Source organism: Martes martes, assembly GCF_963455335.1.
Source record: "Martes martes genome assembly, chromosome: 3".
NCBI classification, from domain to species: domain Eukaryota; kingdom Metazoa; phylum Chordata; class Mammalia; order Carnivora; family Mustelidae; genus Martes; species Martes martes.
In genome coordinates, this window is record NC_137890.1 from 77,795,641 (window position 1) to 77,822,735 (window position 27,095).

At 38.5% G+C, this 27,095-nt stretch overlaps 1 protein-coding gene across 2 annotated transcripts in view; it reads left to right on the forward strand.

Moving 5' to 3' along the window:
• The window catches only part of MIPEP (mitochondrial intermediate peptidase), a 167,331-nt gene that overhangs the window by 81,345 nt on the left and 58,891 nt on the right, over nt 1-27,095 (forward strand). For both annotated transcript variants that reach the window (XM_080798991.1, XM_080798990.1), the window contains exons 15-16: nt 9,842-9,916; nt 12,749-12,868. In XM_080798991.1, coding sequence (XP_080655117.1) covers nt 9,842-9,916; nt 12,749-12,868 — 195 coding nt within the window. The remainder of the gene's footprint in view (nt 1-9,841; nt 9,917-12,748; nt 12,869-27,095) is intronic.

A 27,095-nucleotide genomic window follows, 5' to 3' on the forward strand; every position in this document is an offset into this window, starting at 1 on the left:
TCTGCGGCTTAGCAGAGAACGGCAGGTGACTGGAGTGGAGAAGCCAGAGGAACTTCAGGATGTGCTATTGCAGTGAGGAGACTAGAGAAAAGTGCCCTTTTGGAACTCAGCCTGTTTGTTTCCTGACCGTAAAGGAAAGCATGTTAGCGTATTCTCTTTCATTCGCTGCATCAGCGAACGTGAGTGGGTTAGAAAAGACCGCTCTGGCCAAGGCACTGAACAGGTGGGGCCAAGGAAGCAGCTGGGGCATCCTGGAGACCCGTTTCCAGCAAACTTGGGGAGTCTGCTGGCCTCTGGAGAGGAGAGTGCCAACATGGGATTTAATGAGCTGAAAAGAAGCTTTCTGAAGAAAGTGGGTAAATTTAGGGTCAGAGAGAAATGCAAAGATTAGTGAGAATGATACCATTATATTTGAACATTTTTAAAAAGAAATTTTATTTGTAATAATTTTTCTTATATTTACAGTTCATCTTTGATTTCCTTAGCAAATTATTTCCCAACTAGTGTCATATATGTTGAATCACTTGATTCTATAAAGATGTATTTGGTGTGGAAGCATGTTCTGTGCTCAAATAACTTTGGGAAATAAGTTTAGAAATTAATTAATGTTTCTGCACTTCAGAAAGTAGGACTACTCATAACTTTGAATATCCTAACTTGATCTGGGTATCTCCAGGAAAGAAATTAATTTTGGGGAATCTCATGGACAAACCTGACCTGCTTTTATTGCTGTATCTTCTACCACAAGGCAGGGCCTCCCCTCAGGAAACGGGCATGGGAGTCAGCCAGCAGCCAATGAAGGCCAAGTTACTTCAGACCCAGCTGGGTTCCACAGATACAAAATGAGGAATGTAGAGGAGTCTCTCTCACTTATTTGATTATTTAACCCATTATTAATGACATACTTACAAATCTCTTCAGGAAATACACAGTAGTGTCTGTGGAGTACTTTGAATGAAAAACTTTATTTTTTGTCTGTTTTCTTTTCGGTGGAAAGTTCACTTTCCACAAACTATATGCTACACAGAGATTCATTGTTTTCTGTCTCCAGCTTTGGGATTGCATACTTTGGAATTGAGTGTATTCTGGATTTTAAAAAAGTAAAATGGTTTATATGTTGTATATTTTGAATTTAAAAAACGAGTAGGTTCTGACAGAGTACCTTGTAGTCAAAGGAATTCATATTTCTGCGTATTTATCAAGTGGGATTAACACTTTGCAGACTTCACTTTTGTTCAGGCCACGTTTTGCCATTTGTGAAAATCTTTCAGTTCAGACCTTTCTGGATTATGGAATCCCAGATAAAGGAGCTAGATCTGTATTCATAGCAGTTTGAATAGGCACTTCATTGAGTTTCTCTCTCTGACTAGAGCTAAATTTATGACCCAGCTGTGAAGATGAATGAAAGCATGAGACACGTATGTTTATGTGTCTAACTTCCATTCTGACCTCATTTTATTTTCCCGCCTTCATTTTCCTATCTCTACTTTAATCATCTATTAATTATATGCCAATTAATATTGACTAGAAATTTTATTATTACCACTAATCCTTTTTTTGGGAAGAACTTGTATTTTTTTTTTAAAAGATTTATTTATTTATTTGAGAGAGAGAGAGAGCAAGCAGCCTGAGGGGGGAGGGGCAGACAGAGAGGAGAAACTCAAGCAGACCCTGCGCTGAGGACAGAGCCCCACGTGGGGCTCAATCTCATGACCCTGAGATCAGGACCTGAGCCAAAATCAAGAATCCGTGCTCAACCAACCGTGCCACCCAGGCACCCCCCCACTTAGGGTATTAATAAAACAAATTTTGCAAAGGGTTACTTTCACCATCAAGCCGTAGTATAGTTGAATTGCAAGATTGAATTTGGAGGGGTACATAAATAAATGAAAATAAGTTTAAAAGCCTGAAGATACACAGCTACAACAGACAGCACAGATTTCCTCTTGGGAAGCAGGTATTGAAATTGTCAGTCTTTTGAGGGCAAGAGATGATGGTTTCTTTCTTCTTCCCATGGTTCCTAGAATGGCACCTTATACTAAGGATTTATTGAGTGAATGCGTGAATAATTGTTGATGCTTTTAGTATACATTGAGATAATGTATTTGTGTATTTAACCATTTCATTCCTTTGAAAGCATATGAATGTGAATTACATGCATATCTAACCCTCATTCACTGTTGACTACTCGTCTTATTTAAATATGAGGTAAGAAAACTCACAAATGAATTGAAAATGTATAAAGATTGCATGAGTGCACAGCCTTGTCAGCACAGTTTGATCATTTTGATCAACCAAAAGGAGATAGTGCTTTATATCTCTGGCACTTTATTCCTTAAGCCTATAGGAGCTGAGATAATGAAAAGTGTCTTCTCTTCCCCCCATTGGTAATTTAAAAATAGTAATGACAGGGTTTCCTAGAATGTAAATTCCTTGAGAACTGGGATTTTTATCAGTTTTATTCACTGATATATCAACTTTGCCTGTCACATGACAGGCAGTAAATAAATTTGTTGAGTGAACGGTCTTTTGGCTAAAGCCCACTAACTCTCCTAGATGCCTGCTTGATGGTATGAAAATCAACTCTCCTAGCACAACTGCCGGTGCACTGCGGATTGCTTCATGATAATCTTTAGTGATGTCAATTCCTGACTTGATGGAGAGTGGCTCACCCTTTACAAAGCTTTTCTGCCTTTCTTTTTCCTTTAGAAGCTAAAAGCCTAAGTAGTTGTACGGATGAAAGTCTGAATCATTGGGCATGTGGAAAGCTGGAAAGAGCACTGCTCTCAAGTTAACTGCAGGAAAAAGACAGATAAAACCCAAACTTTTCTTGAGCTTTTAAGAACGTTGAGGTCCTCGGCCCATGAGATTGTCTGAGCGGCAAAGCATGTGGGAAGGCCTGGCTGCCGTGCAGAAAGGGAAAGATAAATCAGGGAACATTTTAACAAATTGTCGGAGGCCAAGTGTGGGGTGCCCTATCAGTCTGGCATAGCTGCGGTGTTTGTACTCACCTGGAGGCCCTTTTCTGTCAGCCTTCACCAGGTATGCAGAAGTCCTGGGCGCAGGGTGGGAGACCGCATGGGGCCCTCCCCAGTGTTGCTGGCCTACAGGAGGTGATTGGCTGCTGCATAGGAACAGCACAAAACCCCGCCTCCTTGCTCAGAGGTAAAGAAATTCCTAGAGTCAGACCCAGGGACTTTAACTACTAACTAGAATAAATTCAAAGTAACTATCAGATGGGGATTTAGATAACTCTGTTAAAGGAAAAGGTGGACAACATGTTCGAGCAGATGAAGCAAAAGATGGAAGCTATGAGAGACACTCAAATGGAAATGCAGGAAATAATGCTATGATAGCATAGAAGAATTCCTTTGAGGGGCTCATCAGTACACTTGACACAGCTGAAGAAAGAATGTGAGCTCAGTGTACTTGAAGGCAGGTCAGTAGAAATTACCCAAACTGAAATACAAAGACAGAGAAAAAAGTAGGGTCAGGAGCAGAGCAGAGCATGAGTGTCCAAGAACGTTGGGGCAAATGGAGTTGCACAAAGAAGAAGAGAGAGGTAATAAGGCAGAAGAACTGTTTGAAGGCATAATGGCTGAGAATTTGCCAAAAATCATGAAAATCCAGCCAGAGATCCAAGATGCTTAGAGAACCCCAAGCAGGATAAATAACAAAAGAACACACTCATAGTCCAAGATAAAGAGAAAACCCTGAAGGCAGCCAGAGGGCAGGGGAGTGGAGGAGGGGAGTGGGGGGGGGGGCAGCAAGCGGAGACACAGAGGATTGGATAGAATTCACAGCAGACTTGTCATAAACTGAAAGTTTGAAATATCAAGATCCATAGCATGAGATACATTTGATTAAAATGTCACCAGAAAGGGAACATATTCTAAGTAAGAGCTGGACTCTGCAGATGAAGAACTGACTCACTTTTGATAACCAGTTCTACCTAATATGAGAGAAAAATCTTTTCAGATGTGAGTTAATAGCCAAGTTTTGCGGCAGGTGTTGAACTATGGAAGAGAGAATAATAACATGTTAGTTGATGTAATTGTTCTAAAAATTTTAAAATAATCACCATGATGGAGAAAGGATCCTCTTCTAAAGGTGGACCATTTGTGGAGGCACATGTATTTCATTACGCTTATTTGGCTATTATGCAAATGAAGAGAACTATAAATAGGAAACTTTGAAAGTACATTTCCTTATTAAAAGCTTGATTGTTAGGTGCTATGTAGAACTGTTGAGCTATAATTTTTGTCTCCTAAGAATTTATAAATCTAAAACAGGCCATATTTGCTGAATATGTAGCTAAAACAGTAAAATGTAAGTAAAGTTTGTCAAAGTCAATGATTATTGTATTACAAAGGGCACCTGTAATAGTAAATTATAGTAGCTACCATTTACTCAGCATCTGCTCTGTTGAAACTGACATAGTATGTTTTAAAAATACATTCTGTTCAATTCTCATCTAATTTTGCAAAAAGATAATACATTTTGTCAATGAGGAAAGTGTGTCTTGGAGAAGTTCAGTACATTGCCCGACATTATTCTGCCAATTTGGTAAGTGGCACAGTTAGGATTCAGGCTTGGAGGGAAAAAAAAAAAAGGATTGAGACTTGGTTTAGTCTGGCTCCAAAACCTGTTCTCTTTCCTTTACATGCCAGTGAAGCATAATAATGGAAGTTCACAGTCAGAAGGGTGTTGGTTTAAGGCAGACCAGGCTCTCAGTTCTCCTTTGAAGGGTCCAAGAAGAAGGTTCCTGGAAGGAATGGTATTTCTGAATTTATGGGATGATATGAAATAGCCATTTCAGCAGGCAGAAGTTGAGGATCCTGGAAACAGCCTGAAAGGCCCAAGACAGCTGTGCAGCTGTGCCATTTCTTATGCCATCATTCTTCACCCTAGTCAATTTGAATTTTATTCTTGATTTACAACATTCTTAGTCTGCAAGTAGGATTCCTCTTAATCTTGAATGAATATGGTGGTGTCCAGATCCCAAAGAGAACTGAGAATTACATGCCACTGTCAGGATAGGCGCTTTAGTGAAGTATTTTGTACCATGGAAGTTACGAAGATTGAAATAGTCTGATAAAAAAATGCAGTCGATGATTTGGTGAAAGAGTTATTACCTCTGATGCTGTGAACTTTGATGAATTTTCAATTTAATGTAATGAAAAACAATTCCAATATTGTTTGATATTCAGGTGTTTTAAATACATTTCCACTTATATATAGTTATATATATATATATATATATATATATATATATGCACACACACACACACACACACTTATATATATATATTACCTGTCAGCTTGGATGTATTCATTTTCTGTTTCTTCAGTATATCAAATGTGAGAGTCTTCACGTTAGGAGACAATAATGTGAAACAGCTGTGCTACTCGCTAGATAGATCCACTCGTGGAATGACAGCAAAAATTGAATTTTCTTCAATATTGGTTGTCATACCTCTGGTTGGTAAAGTGATACCTACAGAAGAAAATCTTAACCAGGAAACATTTTTCTAATTTGAAATTTAAGATTTAACTTCTAAATATTTTTATTAAAAAATTCTCATATAACTTGAAAATCAGTTTTTATGGTATTTAAGTTTTCACCTTATTTTTGTTAAGAAAAAAAAGTTTGTACTTTTCAAGAGAATAATATACATATATAAAGGCATACTTCATTTTACTATACTTTGCTTCATTGAGAAGCAAAGTATACTTTACTACATTTTTTACTGACTGAAGTTTTGTAGCAACTTTGCACCAAGCAAGTGTGTTGGTGCCGTGTTTCCAACAATGTTTGTTCATTTTATGTTTCTGTGCCACATTTTGATAATTCTTGCAATATTTCAAACTTTCATTTTACTGCATTTGTTACAGTGACCTGTGGTCAGTGGTTCTGACTCACTAAAAGCTTGGACGATGGTGAGCATTTTTTAGCAATGAAGTATTTTTAAATTAAGGTATATACATTGTTTATTTAGACATAATGCTATTGCACACTGAATAGACTATGGTGTAAATATAACTTTATATGCACTGGGAGACCAAACAATTCATTGGACTCTATTGTGATACTTGCTTTGTTGCGGTGGTCTGCAAACCAGATCTGCAATATTTCTAAGTTCTGCTTGTAACTGTTCCAACAGCTGAAATGCATTTGTTAATCTCAATTGACTAAGAGCCAAATCAGATTTTTATTTATTTTTATTATTTTTTAGTTTTTATTCAAATTTCAGGCCATTAACATACAGTATAATATTAGTTTCAGGTGTTTAGTATAGTGATTCAGCACTTCCTTACAACATCTGGTGCTCATCACAAGTATACTCATTAATCCCCCAAACTAGATTTTTTTTTAAAGATTTTATTTATTTTTTTGACAGACAGAGATCACAAGTAGGCAGAGAGGCAGGCACACTGTGCTTTGAACTAGTCTACCAAGATTGTACTTACCTTCTATATGTTTCTGTATATTTTTGGCAAACGTTCCTTGAATTTACTACAGTATGTATAGTAGGCCTTGAATACATAATTTTTAGGAGGTTTTTTTGTACTTAAACTTTTATTTTGAAATAATTAGATTCATGGGAAGTTGCAAAAAGTAACACAGAGGTCCCATGTCACCTTTACCAGCAGTGGTACTCATTTCCCCCAGTAGTAATGTTTTCTATAACTATGTGTTTCCTTTTATTACATAATTTTTGATGAACTGTGTTTTTAGCTGTCCCTGTTCTTATGTGCTGTCTTTCTTTACATCTTTTGTTTTATTGTAAACTGGACAAGGAAAGAATTAAGCTTCATTAAATTTGTCCCTTTAATGTTTGCATTTCTATGTGGGTTTGAATCTGAGGTTGCGCCCTCACAATGAGTAAGCTACTTCCGAATGGGAAGAGGTTATGTTGGGTTTAGCTCTTAGATCATTACTTGGTGTTTCCATATGATTGTCTACAGAGCAGAAGTAGTAAACCTTTCAAAGATGCCTGACCACTGCTGTGGGCCCTGGGTGCTGCTTGTTTCCTACTAAGCAGGGACACCTTCCTACCCTCACCGTCTCCCACTGCTGATCTGACCTTCCTCCTCACCCACTTGCTGTTCCCTCGTCTGCCTCATCCTCAGTTCTGCCCATTCGCCAGGCCAGACTGGGATCCCAGGGTTCTCCCAGGACTGATGATTCTGCACTTCTCGGTGGACCACTCTCCACAACTTTATCTAACCTCCTTAGGTCTGGGAATCCAGCTCCTCCCACAGCTTCCTGCCTGATGGCCCATCCATGGGAGCCTGACGCTTGAGTCTCCTCTCTCTTGGGGTCTGTGCCACTCCTCCTCCTGCCTGTTCAGGAACCTTGCGTTCCTGATTCAGGAATCATTGTCTCTTCTGTCTACATCTGCGGTCTTTGTCCCTGTAGGGTTCATTGGCATCAGCATTTCTTAAGCTTGCTTGTGCATTTTCTAAGCTCAGACAGGTCTTTTCCCTCCCCCTTTCCTTCTGTGGTACTGCCAGCCTTCTGCACCTCTGTGGCACACTCCCGGAAACAGTGCTGTGTTCTGGGTCTCACCTCTCACTCGGCTCCAGCCCTCTCCCATGGCACCCCTGCCCCTGGCACTCTGGCTGTGGCTTGTGTTACTGATGTGTGTCACTGGTGCACTAACTATAGCCTCCTGGTTTTTTTCCTAACCCACTTCTGCCTTCCTCCTCTCCAGTGTCTACACGGCAGCCAAAAGAACCTTTTAAAAACACAGATTGGACCTTATGACTTCTTTGCTTAAAACTCCCCAGTGGCTTAACGTGAGGCAGAGTCTGAGCGTGGAGACCAGTGTCCCTGCTTTGCTCCTACCTGGCTCTCCAGCTTGCTGGAACCCTGCTTTCCTGCCTGTGGCTCCCTCTCTACCTGCCAAGGGCCCTCTTCTTTTCTGCCTCCACACATGGCATTTCTTCTGCCTGGGACGCTTCTTTCTCCCTGCAGCCCATCCCTTTTTCCTTAATGCCTGTTCATTGTGTGAATTTCACGTCTACATGAATTCCTCAGTCAAGCCTTTTTAGGTCGTGGCTCTCCTACCGACCTGCACTGCTTTTCTGTCTGAGTGCTTATGATAGTTGTTAACTCTTGTTAAAATTGTGCTTTCATGGGGGATGCCAGCCTAGGAAGTTCATGGGACCAGGACCCTGTCTGTTTGCCATTTTCTGTCCCTGAGACCTAATATAGTGCTCACCCACAGTGTTTTTCATTGTTGGGAAGATGAGAAAACGACATCCTTCCACATACTTTTTTTTTTTTTTTTTTAAATGAAAACAGAACTATTAAAGTTTTGTGAGGCATGAACAATCCAAGTATAGCACAAGTATATCAGCTGAAGATATAAAATAAAGTGAGGTTTAAGGAAATTGAACATTCTGATAGAGGCATTTAGCATTTATGACTTAACTAAATATTGACTTTTAAAAATTCTGTCTGAGGAAATTTTTGTTTTATACAAGATGGCTGCCCCTGGTGTGAGAAAGCCCCAGGCCTTTCCACCTGTGTCAGAATCTACACTGTATAATCTCCTTCAATCCATGTCTTAATTCCTTAAAATTTCCTTTTTTGCCTGGTATGCCTTTCTTATAGCCAAACAGGAAGAAGAGAGAATAGGCTTTGTTATCTGAGCCTTCATCATGTACTGCTGTAGCCTTTCACTTAAGCCTTTCTTAAACGATCATTCTAGTGTTCATTCGTTCCTTCTGGAAATATTTATGGAGTGTCTGCTGTGGGCTGGGCACTCTGAGGCGATATGTGTAAATATGGCAGTGCCCAGTCCCCTGTCCAGCAGGCAGCTCACGGTGGTCATTTGTGGGTGGTTAATTTACACAACAGTAGTGCTGGGAACCTGCCCCAGGTGTCTTCTTCTTTTTTTTTTTTTTTTTAAGATTTTATTTATTTATTTGACAGACAGAGATTACAAGTAGACAGAGAGGCAGGCAGAGAGAGGAAGGGAAGCAGGCTCCTGGCTGAGCAGAGAGCCCGATGCGGGGCTCGATCCCAGGACTCTGGGATCATGACCTGAGCTGAAGGCAGAGGCTTTAACCCACTGAGCCACCCAGGCCCCCCCCCCCCCCCCGCCAGGTGTCTTCTTGAATGGGTTTCTCTGTGGAGGGGTTTTTAGCTTCATTTAGATTATACATAGAATTGTATAAAGTGGTAGCTCTCTTCAATAAAGATCAATATTAATGATATTGAAGTAGAGTAAGGTGACTGAAGTGCTTCCTTGACTACATTATTAGTGCATTTCTAAGCGAATATGTGATGTTATGTGATTAGGCCTAATTAGTCTCGAGGAGGAAGCCTTTAATCAGATAGGGTCATTATACGGAGTTTCCAAGCTCTGCAGTTCTTTCAGGTTGGAGAATAAAAGAGTGTGCAATTCATTATCATGGTTGTTTGTTAGGATATCAGTTCAGCTTTAATACTGGCCGACACCATGGATTATCATCTATTTCTCCACACTTGACTCCTTTATTCCTACCAGCCGTTATTAGATGCATTTAAAAGTCAACAGAGCACTTGAACAGGCTAACAGAACAGAAAGAGCAATCACTTTTACTAAGGTTTTTTTTTTTTTTTTCTTTTCTAAGGGTTTAAACAGATTTTAAAAGATCTATGCCACTATCTTATTTCCCTGTAGTGCTGTATTTTTCACGTATGGACCCTAATTTGACAGGCACCATGACTAAATTCAGTTATTCATTTATTTGTTTGTTGTCATTTTTAACTTTCCTACCCCATAAGCACACAGTGCAGCGACTTATTAAACAACTTACTCACATATATATTCTTTTGTTTTTCAAGTCGCTGCCCAAAAATATGGTGTCTCGACTTTGTGAATCGAAAAAGGTGTGTGCTGCCGCCGATATGCAACTTCAGGTATGTATGTACCTTTGTTCTGAAGTTTTTCAGAGTGATTATTCAAAATAAATATATAACTTTAAAATCTTGCCAGTGCTGCACATTTATTATAATAATTATGCTTCTAAGACATCTTTCATCTGAGTTCAAAGAACTTGACCCAAACCGACTCATTCAGTCCTCACACTATCCTTGTGAAGTGGATGTTAAATAATGTTATTTCCCATTTTCAGTGGGGAAGATCAAAGCTTGGGAAAGGCACGTGACTTCTAAATCATACATTTCAGCAACCATGTTATATTTTATGTCCCTTTGTATCTTTTAAAAATTTTGTAGTTTTGACGTGAAGTTTAAACAATAACGACTGTTAGTTTTAGATAGTATTCAAAGAGCCAGTTTTCTAGGTTTCCAGATACAGACTAGAAAGATCTTAGGAACCATCTGGATGTCAGGTCTACATGATACCAGATGTTTCGGTTACTTGTAATTACTGAGATTGTTTATGGAATCCTACTCTTCATCAGGTTTTGAGAATTCTGTAAACACAGCCCAAACACCCATCTTTCATCTCAGGCAATATTCATTTTATAATGATCCAGCTACCTATTTGAAAGTGTGGGCTCCATTTAATTGCTCTATGGTTTTGTAAAATTCAGCCCTTATGAACTCTGTTTAGATTGTACCTTAAAATATATATTTGAAGAAAAGGTACACTGTAGAAAAACTGTGAATTTATATTTAATTTATATTAATGTCTCTGCATATAATATAATTTTAGAAAGACCTCTGAATTATTTAAAAAATTCGCATTACTCAGCAAAAGTCTTTCAATTTGCTGATATCTATAGTAGAAGTCCTACCTTTTAAAAACCTGGGTTGTGGCTTTCTTTTTGAGTATTTGTTCTGAAGATTTTCTTTTAAAATGGAAAACCAACCTTTCCTTCCTCCCTCCCCAAACGAATAACCCCCTGAGAGAGAGGAAGAGAAAGGAAAGGGAAGCATCCTCCCCACCCCCCCCACCCCCCGACAAAAGAATAACCCCCTGAGAGACAGAGAGGAAGAGAAAGGAGAGGGAAGCAGATTCTTGCCAGAGCAGCTCCCCGTGCCAGCTTTCCTATTGCACAATAGCCCCCTTGTACAGTGCAGACAAATAAGGGTGGAAAGGAAATGAATTGTTCCAGGTTTCTAAAGGAGTATATGCAATGTTCTTAAAATTGCAATTTTTTTTCCCCTCTTGTGCATTATTTTAAAAATAAGCTTCCGTTTTTCTGTTGCTATAAGGCTATTGGTCTCCCTGGGTGGGCAAATAGGCTCATCACTTTAGAATTGTTTGTTTTATCAGCAAATAAGCATGAAACACATGCACATTTCATTTATTTTGCTCTGTTTTTATCATTAAAAGAAAAGTCATTCTATGTTTATGCCTTTCATTTGTGGAAGGCATAACTGTAGGAATGAAACTTTTGAATTCCGATTTGTTTATAGATTGGTAAACAAAAAACAGAAAACAAAACACCTTAGTGGAAGTTAGAATTTAAGTTGTAGTTTCTAATAACTTATTCCCTTAGAATATAGGCAAGATGCGGATGAGTAATTTTGGCTCCTCTGATTACTTTATGCATTGTTACTCATTATAGAATATAGAATTGAAAGAGCTGTATTTAGCTATATGTTTAGATTACCAGTTGGAGTAAAGCAATATTTATATTTAGGAAATGTCTGTATTTTTCTAGGGAAGGTTTAAACTTGACTTATAATTTAGAACCATAATTCTATATCTAGATGAAGCCAAGAGCTAGAGGTCATTTAAATTTTTTCTTTTATCCAAACTAATCCTCTGTTCTTTTAAGTCAACAGCTGCACATTCTCTACAAATTCCATTTTTAAATCAGAAAGATACATATCAGAAACATAATTGCATGTCAGAATTTTTCCTTTAAAATAAAGCAAGTTTTCTACTTCCTTGCTTCAGGTGAACTCCAAACAGTGTTAATACTCAAGCCAAATGTTCCAGTGAAAAAGCCCTTTATCTTTACTTCAGATTTGCTCTGTAAAATTTAGTTTTCAGAACTTCATAAGCAACAGATTTCATGTTCAAACTAATGCTTTATTCTCCTATCATGTTTCAATGGCCTGTGTCCTCTCCTCAGAGGTGAGTGATCATTCTCTCCCGGTCACCTCTGTAAGGCAGAACTACCCATGCATGGCAGCTGCTTCCCTGGTATCTCCCGACACCGGGTGTGGGGGCCGGCTTGGCCCTAGCTCCAGACTTGGCAACAGCTGCACCAGAATTCTTTGTAACATCTGTACTTGCCAGATGAAAGATTGCTATTCCTTTTCTTCACCTTATCCCATCTATTTCACGTTCTGTCCTTTCTCACAAAACTGGGATTTGGACCATTTCACTGCCCTCATTTAAGATATGGCAGGATTCTAGGAAGAAACCAAACAGGATTTATGAGATCCAGAAGGTCACAAGTTGTAACTTCATTTTTTCATATTTCCAACCGTATATTTTATGTATATCTGTAGATATCTATGGGCCAAATTCCAGTTTTGTGGTCACAAATTTAATTTACTCCATTGTACATGAAGAGTACCTTATAGATAGTGTCCAAAATTTTTTTTAATATCCTTCATCATAAAACGGTTGAAAGTTTTTCTTTTCATCATCAGTGTGGTCTTAAATGTGGTACAAATATGTCTCAAGCCATATACACTTAAATTTGTAAATGTTTTCAGCTGGTATGTGTAATTATTATTCTGGTACTCTTATAATGTCTTTGGCCTACCACGTCTTAGATGGAAGGATGGACTGCCAAGACTAAGTGGATATTTTCATCTGTCTAGGTCTTTTATGCCACTCTGGATCAGATCTACCATGGGAAGCACCCCTTGAGGACATCAACCACAGACATTCTCAGGGAAACACAGGAGAAATTTTATGGCTTGCCATACGTTCCAAATACTGTGAGTCTTGCATTTTGATCCTGTTGTGTGCCATTGAATGGTCCAGCTAGTATCTCCGTCAGAGTGAGTAGGTCATGGTCACCTTCTCCTTGCAGAATTTGAAATCCCTACATGTAGGTCAAGGTTTCCAACAGACAAATGCTGGAAATTGCCTGGCCCATTTAGTATCTCTAACCATCCATTTACACGTGCTTATTTTCTTCCTGTTAGCAGTGTGTTTCTGGATTCCTGGAAAGGTGGGGGGTGAAAATGGTCATTGGAGTTAGTATGTATTCTTTTTTGTTATTTTCCTATAATGGAAAAGATAGTGGTGTAAGATGAATGTGATTATCAGCCCCTAATCATTTTCATTGCAAAGGAAATTGAAATTTATTGAGTACTTACTTGTATCAGGGATTATAATAGAAGTTTTGCATATCCTATCTCACTTAGTATGGCCAGATTGGAAAATGGGAGCATTATTACCACTTACTGAGTGCTAGGTGCCAAATTCCATCTACCTGCTTTGCAAGAGAACCTTGAATTTCACTTTCAAACCTGTAAATTAGGTAATATCCCCATATTTGGGGCTCATAATGAGGCTCATACACATTACCTGTCTTCTCTAAGATCATTTAGGTTGTGTTGGGGTTCATGAAATCATGCTGTTCCATTGCCCCAACATTGCTGGAGGGAGGCTGGGTGTGGCAGAGAGAGTGTTGGCTGGTGTAGTTAGCAATGTGACTGACACTTACTTAGGACTCTGAGTTGCAGCTGGTAGAAACCCAACTCCTATTTCTTGAGCTGAAAAGGGAATTTATTGAGTCTCATAACTGGAAGGTGCAAGGGTGTATTTGGTTTCAGGTAAGTTGGATCTAGTTAGTTCTTACACAATATCGTTCAAAATGTTTTTCTTTCTTTCCATTTCTTGGGTCTGTCTTTTTTGGGATTCATTTCGTTCTCAGGCAGGCAGCCCTGATGAGGTGTTGCAGTGGCTACTGGTAGGGCCCGGTTTGTATTCTTCCAGCTTAGTCAGTTTGATGGAGAATGAATTTGAAGATACTTTGTGAACTGTTAAACGCTGAGTAAAGGCTCATCAGTTAAGGCTAATTGTCCAGTGGATCTTCAGGTCCTGATACTCAAACGTACATGGGAACAATTCACATTGACCAGACGAGTAAAGTAACAGTGCATTTTGTCTTTATAATACTTCGTATGTGTAGTTTTGGTTGTCCTAGAAGCTTAGTCATGTGCCCCAAATATATAATGGTAGTCATGCTACATACCTATTTTTGACCTTATATGTAATTTATTGTTCTAAGGCTGTGTATTACTGAGCTCTGGATTTTCTATATTGAAAATTTGTGGTAATGAGAATAAGCTAACTATTCCTTTTGAGAAAATATACAGATTTATCTCTTCGCTGGGATTGTCTCCCTTTTTTATTGTCAGTAGCCGTAGCCCTTGGAGTACATTGTTTTAAGTGGTCTTTAGAAGAAGCATAGCTACATTTAGAGAAGAAAGACTCTTTTTTTTTTTTTTTTTAAGATTTTATTTATTTGTCAGAGAGAGAGAGCGCACGCACAAGCAGGCGGAGTGGCAGGCAGAGGTAGAGAGAGAAGCAGGCTCCCCACTGAGCAAGGAGTCTGATGGGACTCGATCCCAGGACCCTAGGATCATGACCTGAGGCAGTGGCTTAACCGACTGAGCCACGCAGGTGTCCCGAAGAAAGACTCTTTTAAGTCTTGTCATCGTTGTCGTCGTCATCGTCTTCTTCTTCTTCTGTTTTTTGTTTTTTGTTTTTTTCAAAGAAACAGAGCTTGTTTAGGTTTGCATAAATATTCTATTCTTCCTACTTAGAAACTTCTGCATTCTCTCATTCAATTCATCACCAAGCTTATAACAAACATTTCCATAAAAATAAGGAATAAGTGGAGGATGCTTATTGGAATTCTTCAGTGCAGCATTCATCAGGGCAATAAGACAGGAAAAGAAAAAATATAAGCATTAGAAAGGAAGTAACAAAACTGTCATTATTTGCAGATGATTGATTGTTTGCTGAGAAAATCCTAAGTATGTATAGGTAAATTAGTGACATTAATAAGAAGTTAACAACTTTTTTGGATAAACAATGTATAAAAATTAATATCCCATCTCTGTTTATCATTGGCAAGCTGAAAAGCAATTTTAAAGATACCATTGTGGAAATAAAAAGTATGAGGTACCTACTAAAAAAAATCTAAAATAAGAACAAATATAATTAAGATGTCTATACTACCCAACGCAATCTACAGATTTAAAGCAATCCCTATCAAAATACCACAGCAGTTTTTCACAGAGCTAAAAAAAAAAAAAATCCAAAAATTTGTATGGAACCATAAAAGACCCCAAATAGCCAAAGCAATCCTGAAAAAGAAAGCAAACCTGGAGGCATCACAATTTTAGACTTCAAGTTATATTACAAAGATGTAGTCATGAAGACAGTATGGTACTGGCACGAACACAGACACATAGATCAGTGGAACAGAATAGAAAACCCAGAAATGAATCCACAGCTATATGGTCAACTGATCTTCAACAAAGCAGGAAAGAATATCCTGTGGGAAGAAGACAGTCTCTTCAATAAATGGTGTTGGGAAAACTGGACAGCCACATGCAGAAGAATGAAGTTGGACCACTTTCTTATACCATATACAAAAATAAATTCAAAATGGATGGAAGACCTAAATGTGAGATAGGAAACCATCAAAATCCTAGAGGAGAACACACACAATAACCTCTTTGACCCTGGCCATTGAAACTTCTTACTAGATATGTCTCCTGAGGCAAGGGAAACAAAAGTAGAAATAAGCTATTGGGACTTCATCAAAATAAAAAGTTGCTGCACAGTGAAGGAAATAATCAACAAAACTAAAAGGAAACCTATGGAATGGAAGGAGATATTTGCAAATGGCATATCTGATAAAAGGTTAGTATCCAAAATATTTAAAGAACTTATAATGTTCAACATTCAAAAAATAAATAATCCAGTAAAAAAATGGGCAGAAGACATGAATAGATATTTTCCAAAGAAGACATCCAGATGACAGACACATGAAAAGGTTCACAACATCACTCATCAGGGAAAAACAAATCAAAATTACAATGAGTTGGCAACTAATTTAGTTAGAATGGCTCAAATGAACAACTAAGGAAACAATAGGTGTTGGCAAGGATGTGGAGAATGGGGAACATTTTATTTTTTATTTTTTAAAAAAGATTTTATTTATTTAATAGAGAAATCACAAGTAGGCAGAGAGGCAGGCAGAGGGGGAGGGGGAAGCAGGCCCCTTGCTGAGCAGAGAGCCCGATGCGGGGCTCAATCCCAGGACCCTGAGATCATGACCTCAGCTGAAGGCAGAGGCTTAACCCACTGAGCCTCCTAGGTGCCCAGAAAGGGGAACCTTTTTTTTGTTTTTTGTTTGTTTGTTTTGTTTTTCTTCCAATTTTATTGAGATATAATTAACAAGTAACATTATATTAGTTTAAGATGTACAACATAAAGTGGTTTGGCATATGTTGATATTGCCAAATAATGACCACCACAGTAAGTTTAGTTAACACCACACACAGTTACAAACTTTTCTTCTTGTGAGAACATTTAAGATCTACTCTCTTAGCAACTTCCATATACACAAAACAGTATTGTTAACCATGGTCACCATGCTGTACATGACATCCCCAGGACTAATTTTTTTTTTATTAACATATAATGTATTATTAGCCCCAGGGGCACAGGTCTGTGAATCGTCAGGCTTACACACTTCACAGCACTCACCATAGCACATACCTTCCCCAATGTCCGTAACTCAACCACCCTCTCCCTAGCCCACTCCCCCTGCAACCCTCAGTTTGTTTTGTGAGATTAAGAGTCTCTTATGGTTGAAAGGGGAACCTTTAAATACTGTTGGTTGGAATGCAGACTAGTATAGCCACTGTAAAAAACAGTGTGGAGGTTCTTCAAAAAGCTAAATATAGAACTACCTTATGATCCAGCAATTATACTACTAGGTATTTACCCAAAGGATACAAAAGTACTGATTTGAAGGGGTATATGCACTCCCATGTTCATAGCAACATTATCAACAATAGCCAAATTATGGAAAGAAATGAATGTCCATCAATTGATGAATGGATAAAGAAGCTGTGGGGGGTGTGTGTGTGTGTGTGTGTACACACATACATATACAATGGAATATTACTCAGCCATCAAAAAGAATGAAATCTTGCCATTTGCAACAATGTGGATAGAGCTGGAGGGTGTAATGCTAAGTGAAATAAGTCAGTCACAGAAAGACAAATACCATAGGATCTCACTTATAAGTGGAATTTATGAAACAAAACAGATGAACACAGTGAGAGAAAAAAAAAGAGTCAAACCAAGAAACAGACTCTTAACTATACAGAACAAACTGAAGATTACTGGGGGGGAAGCGGGTGGTGAAATAGGTTAATAGATGGTGGGGAGTAAGGAGTGCACTCGCTGTGATAAGAACGGGGTATAGTATGTAAGTATTGAATCACCATATTGTACACCTGAAGCTAATATTACTCTGTAGGTTAACTAACTGGAATTTAAATAAAAGCTTGAAAAAAAAATCTAAAATAAAAAGTGTATTGTCTTTATTTTCAAAATCCTAAATAAATGAGGAACTGAACCATATTTATAGAGAAGATTTAATACCAAAAAGATATTAATTTTTTCTCCAATTAATGTATTATTCTCTAATTAATGTAATTCTATTGGTTGGCTTGTTGGAGCCTGTGCAGTTTTATATGGAAGAGCAATGGCCCAAGAATAGCAGGGGTGGTCTTGAAGAATAGCAGCAAGTTGGTAGACTTGCCCACTTGGGATTAGTGTCCAAATTAAGCAGTAGGCGCTGAGGTAGTGGGACGGTGTGGGACAGACAAATAGAACAGAGCCAGTGGGACAGAGCCAGGAGCCCAAATGTGGCTTCGACACATGTATGGACTCCTGAGCCTAAACTGGTGGCCGTGTAGCTCTGTGGGCCAAGAAGAGACTAGCTTTTTTTAAAAATGGTGCTGTAAGGATTGATCATCCATATGGATAAGACGAAACTTGTATCTTGGTCTCATTCTGCACACAAATATAAAGTGGGTTGAAGACCCAAATGTAAAAAAAAAAATGTAAAAAAAGTAAAATTTTAAATTTTTAGAAGATAATACAAAAGGATGTCTTTTTGATTGCCGCTGTTTTACTTACTCAGACTATTTTATATCTTATTTACAGTGAAAAAGGCATTAATCATAAGACAAGACTGATAAATTCAACTATATGGAAATTTGAATCTTCTGTTTATCAAAAGAAATGTAAAAAATAGTGAAAGGAAAGCTACAGACTGGAAGTAGGTATTTTCAACACCTATAACTGGGATATTTTCTTTAGTTAGTTATTTACTTTTATTATGGTAAAAAAAAAAAACCCACATAACATAAAATATACCATCCTGAAAGGAGTATTTTTGAAGTTCTTTGAATGGGCAAAAGGCATAGATGTGCAGTGAGCCATATAAAACGACCTCCATATTCATCAGTGACTGCTAATTCAAACCACATTAGGATAGCCTATTCTCACCCGTCTGGCAAAAAAATATGACAGTTGACTATACCCAGTGTCGACAGGGGTGTGGAGTCACAGGGGCTCTTATGTCTCTGGGTAGGTGTGCACATTTGGTGTGGCCTCTTTGGAAAACAGTTGGGCATTATCAGTAACGCTGAAGATGGACATTCCCTATGACCCAGCAACACAACTTATATATCCAACCTAGTGTTGTCTTGTTAAGAATAGGAAGGTCTGGTCATCTGGGTGGCTCAGTGGGTTAAGCCTCTGCCTTGGGCTCAGGTCATGATCTCAGGGTCCTGGGATCGAGCCCTGCATCGGGTTCTCTGCTCAGCAGGGAGCCTGCTTCCCCCTCTCTCTCTGCCTGCCTCTGCCCACTTGTGATCTCTCTCTCTGTCAAACAAACAAATAAATTAATTAATTAAAAAAAAGAATAGGAAGGTTTATAATAGCACTGTTTGTACACAGAAAAAAAGGAAGAGGTAGAATTCTGGAAAGAACCCAAGTGTCTGTCAATGGAAAATGGGTAAATACTTTGTGTCATATTTATCGACTGGAATACTATTCAGTGGAAATTGAGGGACACGGGCACAATTGAATTTAACAGGCACAATGTCAAGTAAAAAAAAACACAGTATACATTTATAATAATGTTCAAAATAATGCAAAACTAAGTTCAGTATCGTAGGTAAATACATAAGCAATAAAACTATAAAGAAGAACAAAGGAATAGTAAGCACAAAGTTCAGATGGTATGTACCTCTGGAGCAATGGGTAGGATCATAGAAGTCTTAGAAGTGTCTTATTTCTTAAATTTATTAGTAGGTATAACATTGATAGTTTCATCATTCTCCCTGCCTTAGTAGTATGTAGTAGGAAATGAGTATGTAGAAGACATTTCTAAATGTTAAGAGGTTATTTTGGCTGCAACATATGTGGTAAAGAATGGATTTAGGGAGACCAGTTGGGAAGTTACTCAGGGGCCAGGATAGAGTTGGTGGTTTGAACTTGGAAAGTGGCCGTGGAGAAGGTAAGACTGAAGTAGGTGGGACAACTGTAGAAGGCAGAATGTTTAAGCATTCTGGGGGTAGGCTGGACGTGGACATGGAGGAAATGGAGAATGGAGAATGACTGCGGGTTTATCATGAGTATTGACCAGGGAGAGGGGCTTCAGAGCATCCCGCCTTACCGACCGAAAGAGTGACAATTTTCCTATAATTTATCTCCAGAAAGTGTTTCTCTCAGATGAATCCTTTTATTCCCTCAAATGAAACCATGAGAAAAGGAGAAAATAATTTAAACAACAACCTACGGGGCTTCTGGGTGGCTCAGTCGTTAAGCGTCTGCCTTCAGTTCAGGTCATGATCCCAGAGTCCTGGGATCGAGCCCCACATCGGGCTCCCTGCTCAGCAGGGAGCCTGCTTCCCCCTCTCCAGCTCCCCATACTTGCTTTCCCTCTCTCATGCTCTCTCTCTGTCATAAATAAATAAAAATCTTTAAAAAAATAATAACATTCATAATGTTGATGAGTATTCATAATGTTGATAGAGATTGCACAAATTATGTGTATGTAATGTGGTCTGAACTTTTAGATGGTGATTATGAATGTGTCCACGTTAACATTTCCGTAAGTGCATTAATAGCTTATCTTGGGAATAAAGTATCCCATCGGTTATGTTTGAGAGGTACTCATTGAAATAACGTGTAATGGGCTTCTCTACTGCAGGGCCCCTCAGCATCTGCTGCGAGCTAATGAACGTTACGAGTCTCTCGTGCTGTGTTCCCAAGTTTGCTGACCATGAAAGTCTTCCTGGTTCATTTCTAGGCATTAGCCTCGAGTAGGTCATATTTTAGCAAACTCTGCACTTACATTATGCAACTCTTTGACAGGGGAAGCTCCATTAATATTCTGCAGTGAATAATGGATGCTCGTTTTTCAAGTGAATAAATGGCCTTATTATGTCAGCAATTTGCTAATATTTACGAGAGAGCTAAAGTAGTTTGTATAATATAGGGACAAATTTAATTTGTAATTTTCTTGCTATTTTAACAGTAGTTTGCTAGGAACCCAAAAAGCTCTTGCTTGGTTGTAGAGGACAACTTTACAGCATGAACAAACAGTCTGGTCTTGTACTGTTACCACTTCATTCTATTCAGAGCATAATGTTTTGTTTACATATTAACGACCATCTCTTCTCAGAATATTTTGTTTCTAGATGATTATGTATCTCCCCCATTATTAATTCAGAGAGTAGAAAATGCTGTATTTTTATTTTTATAATACTCCAGTACTCTGAAGCAGTTGAGAGACAGTTGTGTCTAGGAGAGTCTCGGGCGAAACCTGCTCTAGCCTCATGACCCTTCCGTTCTGTCCTCCTGAGTACTTTTCAAGTTCAAAGCATGAACAACTGACTCTGCTGATAGACTGCAGTTTCCCAAGATTTGTTAATGACTCACTTGTGTCTCACCTGTTTGAACTAACTTTGTAGATTTGTGAACTTTGCTGGTCAAACTGCATCTCACATGCAGCTCTCCCGGGAGTAACAGTATTCTCTGAACGGATCTGCTGCCAGTGAGACCTTCTTGGTCCTTTACCCACCTCAATTGAAAACAGTCATGTGGGGGCACCTGCGGGGCTCAGTCTGTTAAGTGTCTGAGTCTTGGTTTTGGCTCAGGTCATGATCTCATGGGTCCTGGGATCGAGCCCCGAGTTTGGCTCCCCACTCAGTGGGGAGCTTGCTTGAAGATTCTCTCCCTTTGCCCCTCCCCCACTCACGTGTACACACTCTCTCTTAAATAAAAAAATCTTAGAAAAAGGAAAAAAGAAAACACTGATATGTACAGAACAAGAAAGTCCTGAGGACCTGTCCTTATTTCATGAAAATACCATAGTAATATGTCTGAGAAGACTGTCTTTCTTGTGCATTTTATTTTATTTTATTTTTTTAAAGATTTTATTTATTTATTTGACAGACAGATCACAAGTAGGCAGAGAAGCAGGCAGAGAGAGAGGAGGAAGCAGGCTCCCCGCTGAGCAGAGAGCCTGATGCGGGGCTCGATCCCAGGACCCTGGGATCATGACCCGAGCCGAAGGCAGAGGTTTTAACCTACTGAGCCACCCAGGCGCCCCTGTCTTTCTTGTGCATTTTAATTTAAAATTTCCTGTCTTGATTAAAGCTAAAATAAAAGAATATTTTAAGAAAGCACTTTGCTGGGATTGAATGACATGTTGATACCTGGTCGTTATTCGTGTGAGAACAAACACCAACAAAGAATGTGAAAAGAAGGCATGTTTCTTGTGAGTATTATTCCTTCTGCGTTGAAAAGCTCCGATTTTTTAAATCCAGTGACACATTCATAGCAGCCCAGTATGACACTGAGTACAAGTAGCACATGAGTTGTACTTTGCTTGAGGCAGGGGAGACGGGAATGGGTATGATCTCCCCGCATTGCTTGCCTTTGCATCTTTCTGGGTGGGCATGTGCTGCAGGCTTCTCAGGGAACATACCTGATCAACTTCCACATGCTCAAGATGCATCATTTCAAAAAGGCTTCTGTCCCTGGAGATTGATTTCTATTGAGACTTATGTCTATAATGTCTAATTATATGGAAGAGATTTATATAATTCACATTAAGTGTAATTATCTATAGCAGACCTTCTCATTATGGTAGCTGGAAGTTGTGTTAAATTTAGTCAGACATATCAAAGAGAAAACACCCTTTTGTGATGTAGCATAAAGAAAACCATTTCCAAATCCCAATTTACATCCCAATCTCTAATTCAATTATGTTACTTATATTATTATAGATAATATTTGTAAATTATTTTAATAATTGATATATTTATAATATATATTTTTATTAAGTGCCTACTGAATGCCATACACTGCCTAGGAGATCGGGATATAGTGCGGATGAAATAGACCAAAATCCTTCCCTCGTGGAGCTTGTATTAGCAATGGCTTATTTGGGGGTATGTATACATAATTATTCTGTCTGGCTGGCTGTCAAACATTTCATTATTAAGCAAAATATTCTTTGAGCCCCTCAAATTGCTTTGTGAGCAGATGGCCTGAACATAAAAGCTGAAAGATTGAGATATTTTGAAGCATAATACAGCTAATACAAAGAATATGTTGAGACCCTGATTTTTTTTTCAAAAAATTTTTTTCAAATATTTGTACCTGAAATATTCACGAGAAAAAGGGGGGCCTTTTGTTTTTTCCATCTGGTTCCAACAGTCTTCCTCAACCTTGCTGATGTGGTGTCTCTGATTAGTAGGAATTTGTGCAGGTGTAAATCTGGCCAACCACCTGGAGGTCAGGCAAAAATTAACAGGTGGCTAGGAAGAGTAGAGGAGTGGTTTAGGGCTTGGATGGGCCATCAGGGCCCTGGGGATATGGTGTTTGATAAGTTGAGAGGTGAGAGAAGAGAAGGAGTGGGGAATGATGTGAAGGAGGACCAGGGTGACATTGAGTGGAACATGGAATACAGGAGGGGTATTTATGGCATGAGGGGTGCAAAGATGTTGAGTACAGTTTAAAGTGACAGTAGAATATCCAAGTGGAGATGCCTGTGAGCAGCAGTTGGATCAATGGGTTTGAAGCCCAGAAAACAGATCAAGGTTGGAGCTATATAGATTTGAAAGACTATCACCCCAGAGAGAGAGAGAGAGAGAGAGAGAGAGAGAGAGAGAGAGAAAGGACTATAAGCTACGGTCATGGACAGAATTGTGCAGGGAGAATTTGCTGAGTAAGATGAAGGGTAATTTAGGAGATGACTTGGGAATATTTCAGCAATGGGCACACAGTGAATCAGCCAATGTGGTTGGAGAAAATCTAATTGGAGTAATTTTTTTTCAAGTACCAGCTAAAACCAAAATTTTAAAATACTATTTTCTGTCTCTGCTACTGCACTTACAACAGCATAATGCTCAGGGTTTTATGATTTCAGGGTTACATTGACTGTCTGGTAGCTTGGAATATTGTTTGTAGAACATTTATTTTGGATGTGTGTTCTGAGTTCCCAAATAACAGACTAATAAATGAACTTTTAGCATACAACTTATATGTAATTTTGGGGCTTCCCATCTTGAAATTGCTCAATTTTTAAAGCGGATTCTGAAGCTGACTTTGGTGGCGTCATGATAATACGTGCAAAGGAAAGTAACCTCCAATTTACCAGTTGGGAGATGGAGTGCAACCAATGTTAAACCCAGTTGTTTATATCGTGTGCTCATCCCAGATTAACTTTCAACCAGACCTCTTAACCATGTGGAATGCTAGAAGTAGGGAGATGAAATCAATATAATGAAAGAGGGAAAAGAGATTTTGAAAGCACTTTTGCCTTATTTATCTTACTATATGAAGTTTTGTGTTATTTTAAGTCTCAAAAAGAAGAAAAACAAAAACACCCACTATGAGAAGATGGCCTTGCTACACACAGTTTGGGTGTGAAGACTTTGATTTATTGCTGTTAGGGTTTATTTTCTTACCTGTTTACTTGATAGCCAATTTTGAAGGGCTTCTTTCTTCAAAATATATAAGTGAGTGTATTATGGTATCTGTATAGAAATTCTTGAAGATATCTGACATATGTGCATTCAGATAGATTAAAAATTGTGCTTTTAAAGTTTTAATTTTAAGTGTGTATTTCAAAGGTTTTTCATAAGAGATTCCATAACTTTAAAATTATTTTACAGCTTATTGATTTTATATGGAGCTAAGTGTTGGTGATTTTATGTTAAAAGCTTGAATTTTAGAAAAAATGGTAAATCATGAAGATAAATAATTAGCCATTAAGTGATTTCTACCATCTAGATTAAAATGGCAATCAGATTTTTTCCACTTCTAAGGTAAGCCTGATAAGAGAAACTGATCATGTCCCATAGGAGTCTTTATAAAGAAGTCTGAGGTCTGCCTTTGACCTTTGCTATTCTTAACATCACACTTGCTCCGATGCTGGTGTAAAGAATGGCAGAAAGGTCCCTTTTTTTAATGTGAAAAAAAAATGCTATCTATTAAACGATAGAACTAGAGCCCCCTGGGTAGTTAAAAGTTCATTATTCTCTCTCTAGAGAATCTGACCTAAATCATTTAATAAAAATCTTCATTGCTCCTATTTCTTTTTTTTTTTTTCCTTCCTGGGGAAGAAGTTCTATTTGCCTCCTGTTCTTCCATGCTAGCTCTTGTACGAATGGAAAAACTCTTCCGTGAGGTGAAGGTACTGCTCACGTTGCACGAATTTGGAGTATTTGGTGTTGCTAAGCAAATGTTAGATTAAACAAAACAATATTTATTTTTTGCTTTCTCTTAAATACAAAGACCATATGGTGCATATCTGAAAAAAACCTAAGTAGTTAATTGCATGTTAAATTCCTTTCCTCTTTGGCTGCATAAACAACTGAGAAAATATTTACCTTCTCTGTCATGCTAGATTTATTTACGACTTTGTAACTAAAACACAGAAGTGTTATAAATTGAAACTTTAATCTCATGATTGACTCATTTTCTAAAAATTTATATGGTTTCAGTTTGTGGGACAGCTGCAACTCTAGATCTCACTGATTTAAAACAGGAGGAAATTATAGGACTACCCTAGTTGTTTTTGTAATAGAGTCCTTTAAGCCAAGTCACCGGCTTTCATTTTTGTCTTGGTTTTCATGAATAGAGCTACACTTTTTTTTCCCTGCAAATTTACATAGGTTAAATATAATGAAATAAAAATCCAGGATATTAAGTTTTTTTCTGTTCCAGGTAAACTGTATATTTTAAATGATGCACGTGTGTCTCTTAGATTTTAAGATGTAAACCATTTCAGAAAGCTTCTTCTCTAGTGATTCTCTAAGGTAAATAATATTCTCCACCACCATGAATGTGAGCTGTGAGCAGGATGCAGGGACCTCGCTATTACTCACGGAGTGACAGTACCCAGAGGGGCTTATTGCAATGTCTTTTTATCTCTATGCCTTTGTGACTGACAGGGAGGCCAAGGGCAACATCAGTAATGTAAGGAAGCCTCCTGTTGAGTGATACTAATTTTACATTTTAATTATATTTTGAGTAAGAATATGCGCACATGCCTGAAAATCATAAGATATAAAAGGCTCCCAGTGTAACGTCGCCACTGTCCTCTAGCCCCTTGGGCCTTGGCCCCTTTCCATAGGGGTACCCAGTGTTAACTGTTGTCTCTCACATACTGACCTGAAGTTGAAATCACTTCTGTTAGATGTAAAGATACATTAGATCTGCAGTCTCGATAACAGCCTTCCTCGCTCTCTTCCTGCCTTCTCTCCCCAGGTGAGCTGACTCTACACTGCGCAGTTACAATTCTCTTTCCCCCTCTCATATCCCCACAGCTGTCAGTAAGACCTTTCCTGAATACAAATTTGGTTATGACACCCCTCCCCTTAAAGCCCTTCAGTTCCTTCCGTGGCTCTTAAGCTAAAAGCCAAATACCTGTGGGGCCCATGGGTTCCTGTGTGGTTGGTGACTCCAGCTTTGTCCAGCTGAGCACACCCTCCTTTGTTTGACACCAGGTTCTTGGCACTTACTTCCCTCTGCCTGGAGCACTCTCTCCTTTCTTCTCACTTTACCTCTGCTGGAAATGGCACTCTCCCAGGCCTAGCCAGTTCCTCTGTTGTGCACTGTCACAGAGCCAAGGTCTTTCCCTTCATATCGATCATCCCACATCATAATTTCTTGACATCATTTAACTATTTTCTGTCTTCCCAATGGGAGTGAAATTTACATAGCTGCAGGCTCCATTTCTGATTTGTTCTTCAGGTTACTTATTATTCATGGTACGTGCCCAACAAATATTTATAGAAGGTTGTTTTTTTTTTTACTTGAGGTATAACTTACATAATACACACAAATCTTAATATACGGCTCCGTGAAATTTTATATATGTAACTGCAGATCAAGATACACACCATTTCTAGTACCTCAGGAGGCGCCTGTAACCTGTCAGTCAATATACCTTCCCCACAAGGTAAACCAGTAGTTTTGCCCATATCTGACCTCAGTGAATGCCATCATATGGTATGTACTCTCTTGAGTCTCACTTCTTTCATACGAATCATGTCTGAGAACCCATCCGTCTTGCTGTATGTGTCCATAACCCATCTTTTCCACTGCTTTGAAGTATTCCATTTTTAATATGCTACACCTTACTTATGTATTCCACTGTCCATTGACAGACATTTGTGCTATTTCCCTTTTGGGGTTATTATGAATAAAGTTCCTATGAATGTTCATGTATATGTGTTCTGGTAGGTATAAGCATTTATTTTTGTTGAATATATACCCAGGAGTAAAATGGTTTACATCGTTGCTCCATAAAGAGTGCATACAAATATAAAAAGGAAAGGGGAATAACAACAACAAAATCTCAATACTCCCCCAAAGAAAAACAGACAAAGAAGATAAAAGTCAGTCACAAAAGAGGACAATGCAAATGATTAGTATATATAGGAAAAATGGTTTGACTTTCCTAGCTTGCAAAAATATGCAAGTGGAAATAACAGCAAAATGGCACATTCACTTGTCATATGTCTTTTATTAAAAGACAACACTCTGGTGACCATATTGATACACTGGTGTAGATATTTTTGTATGTGTTCAAAG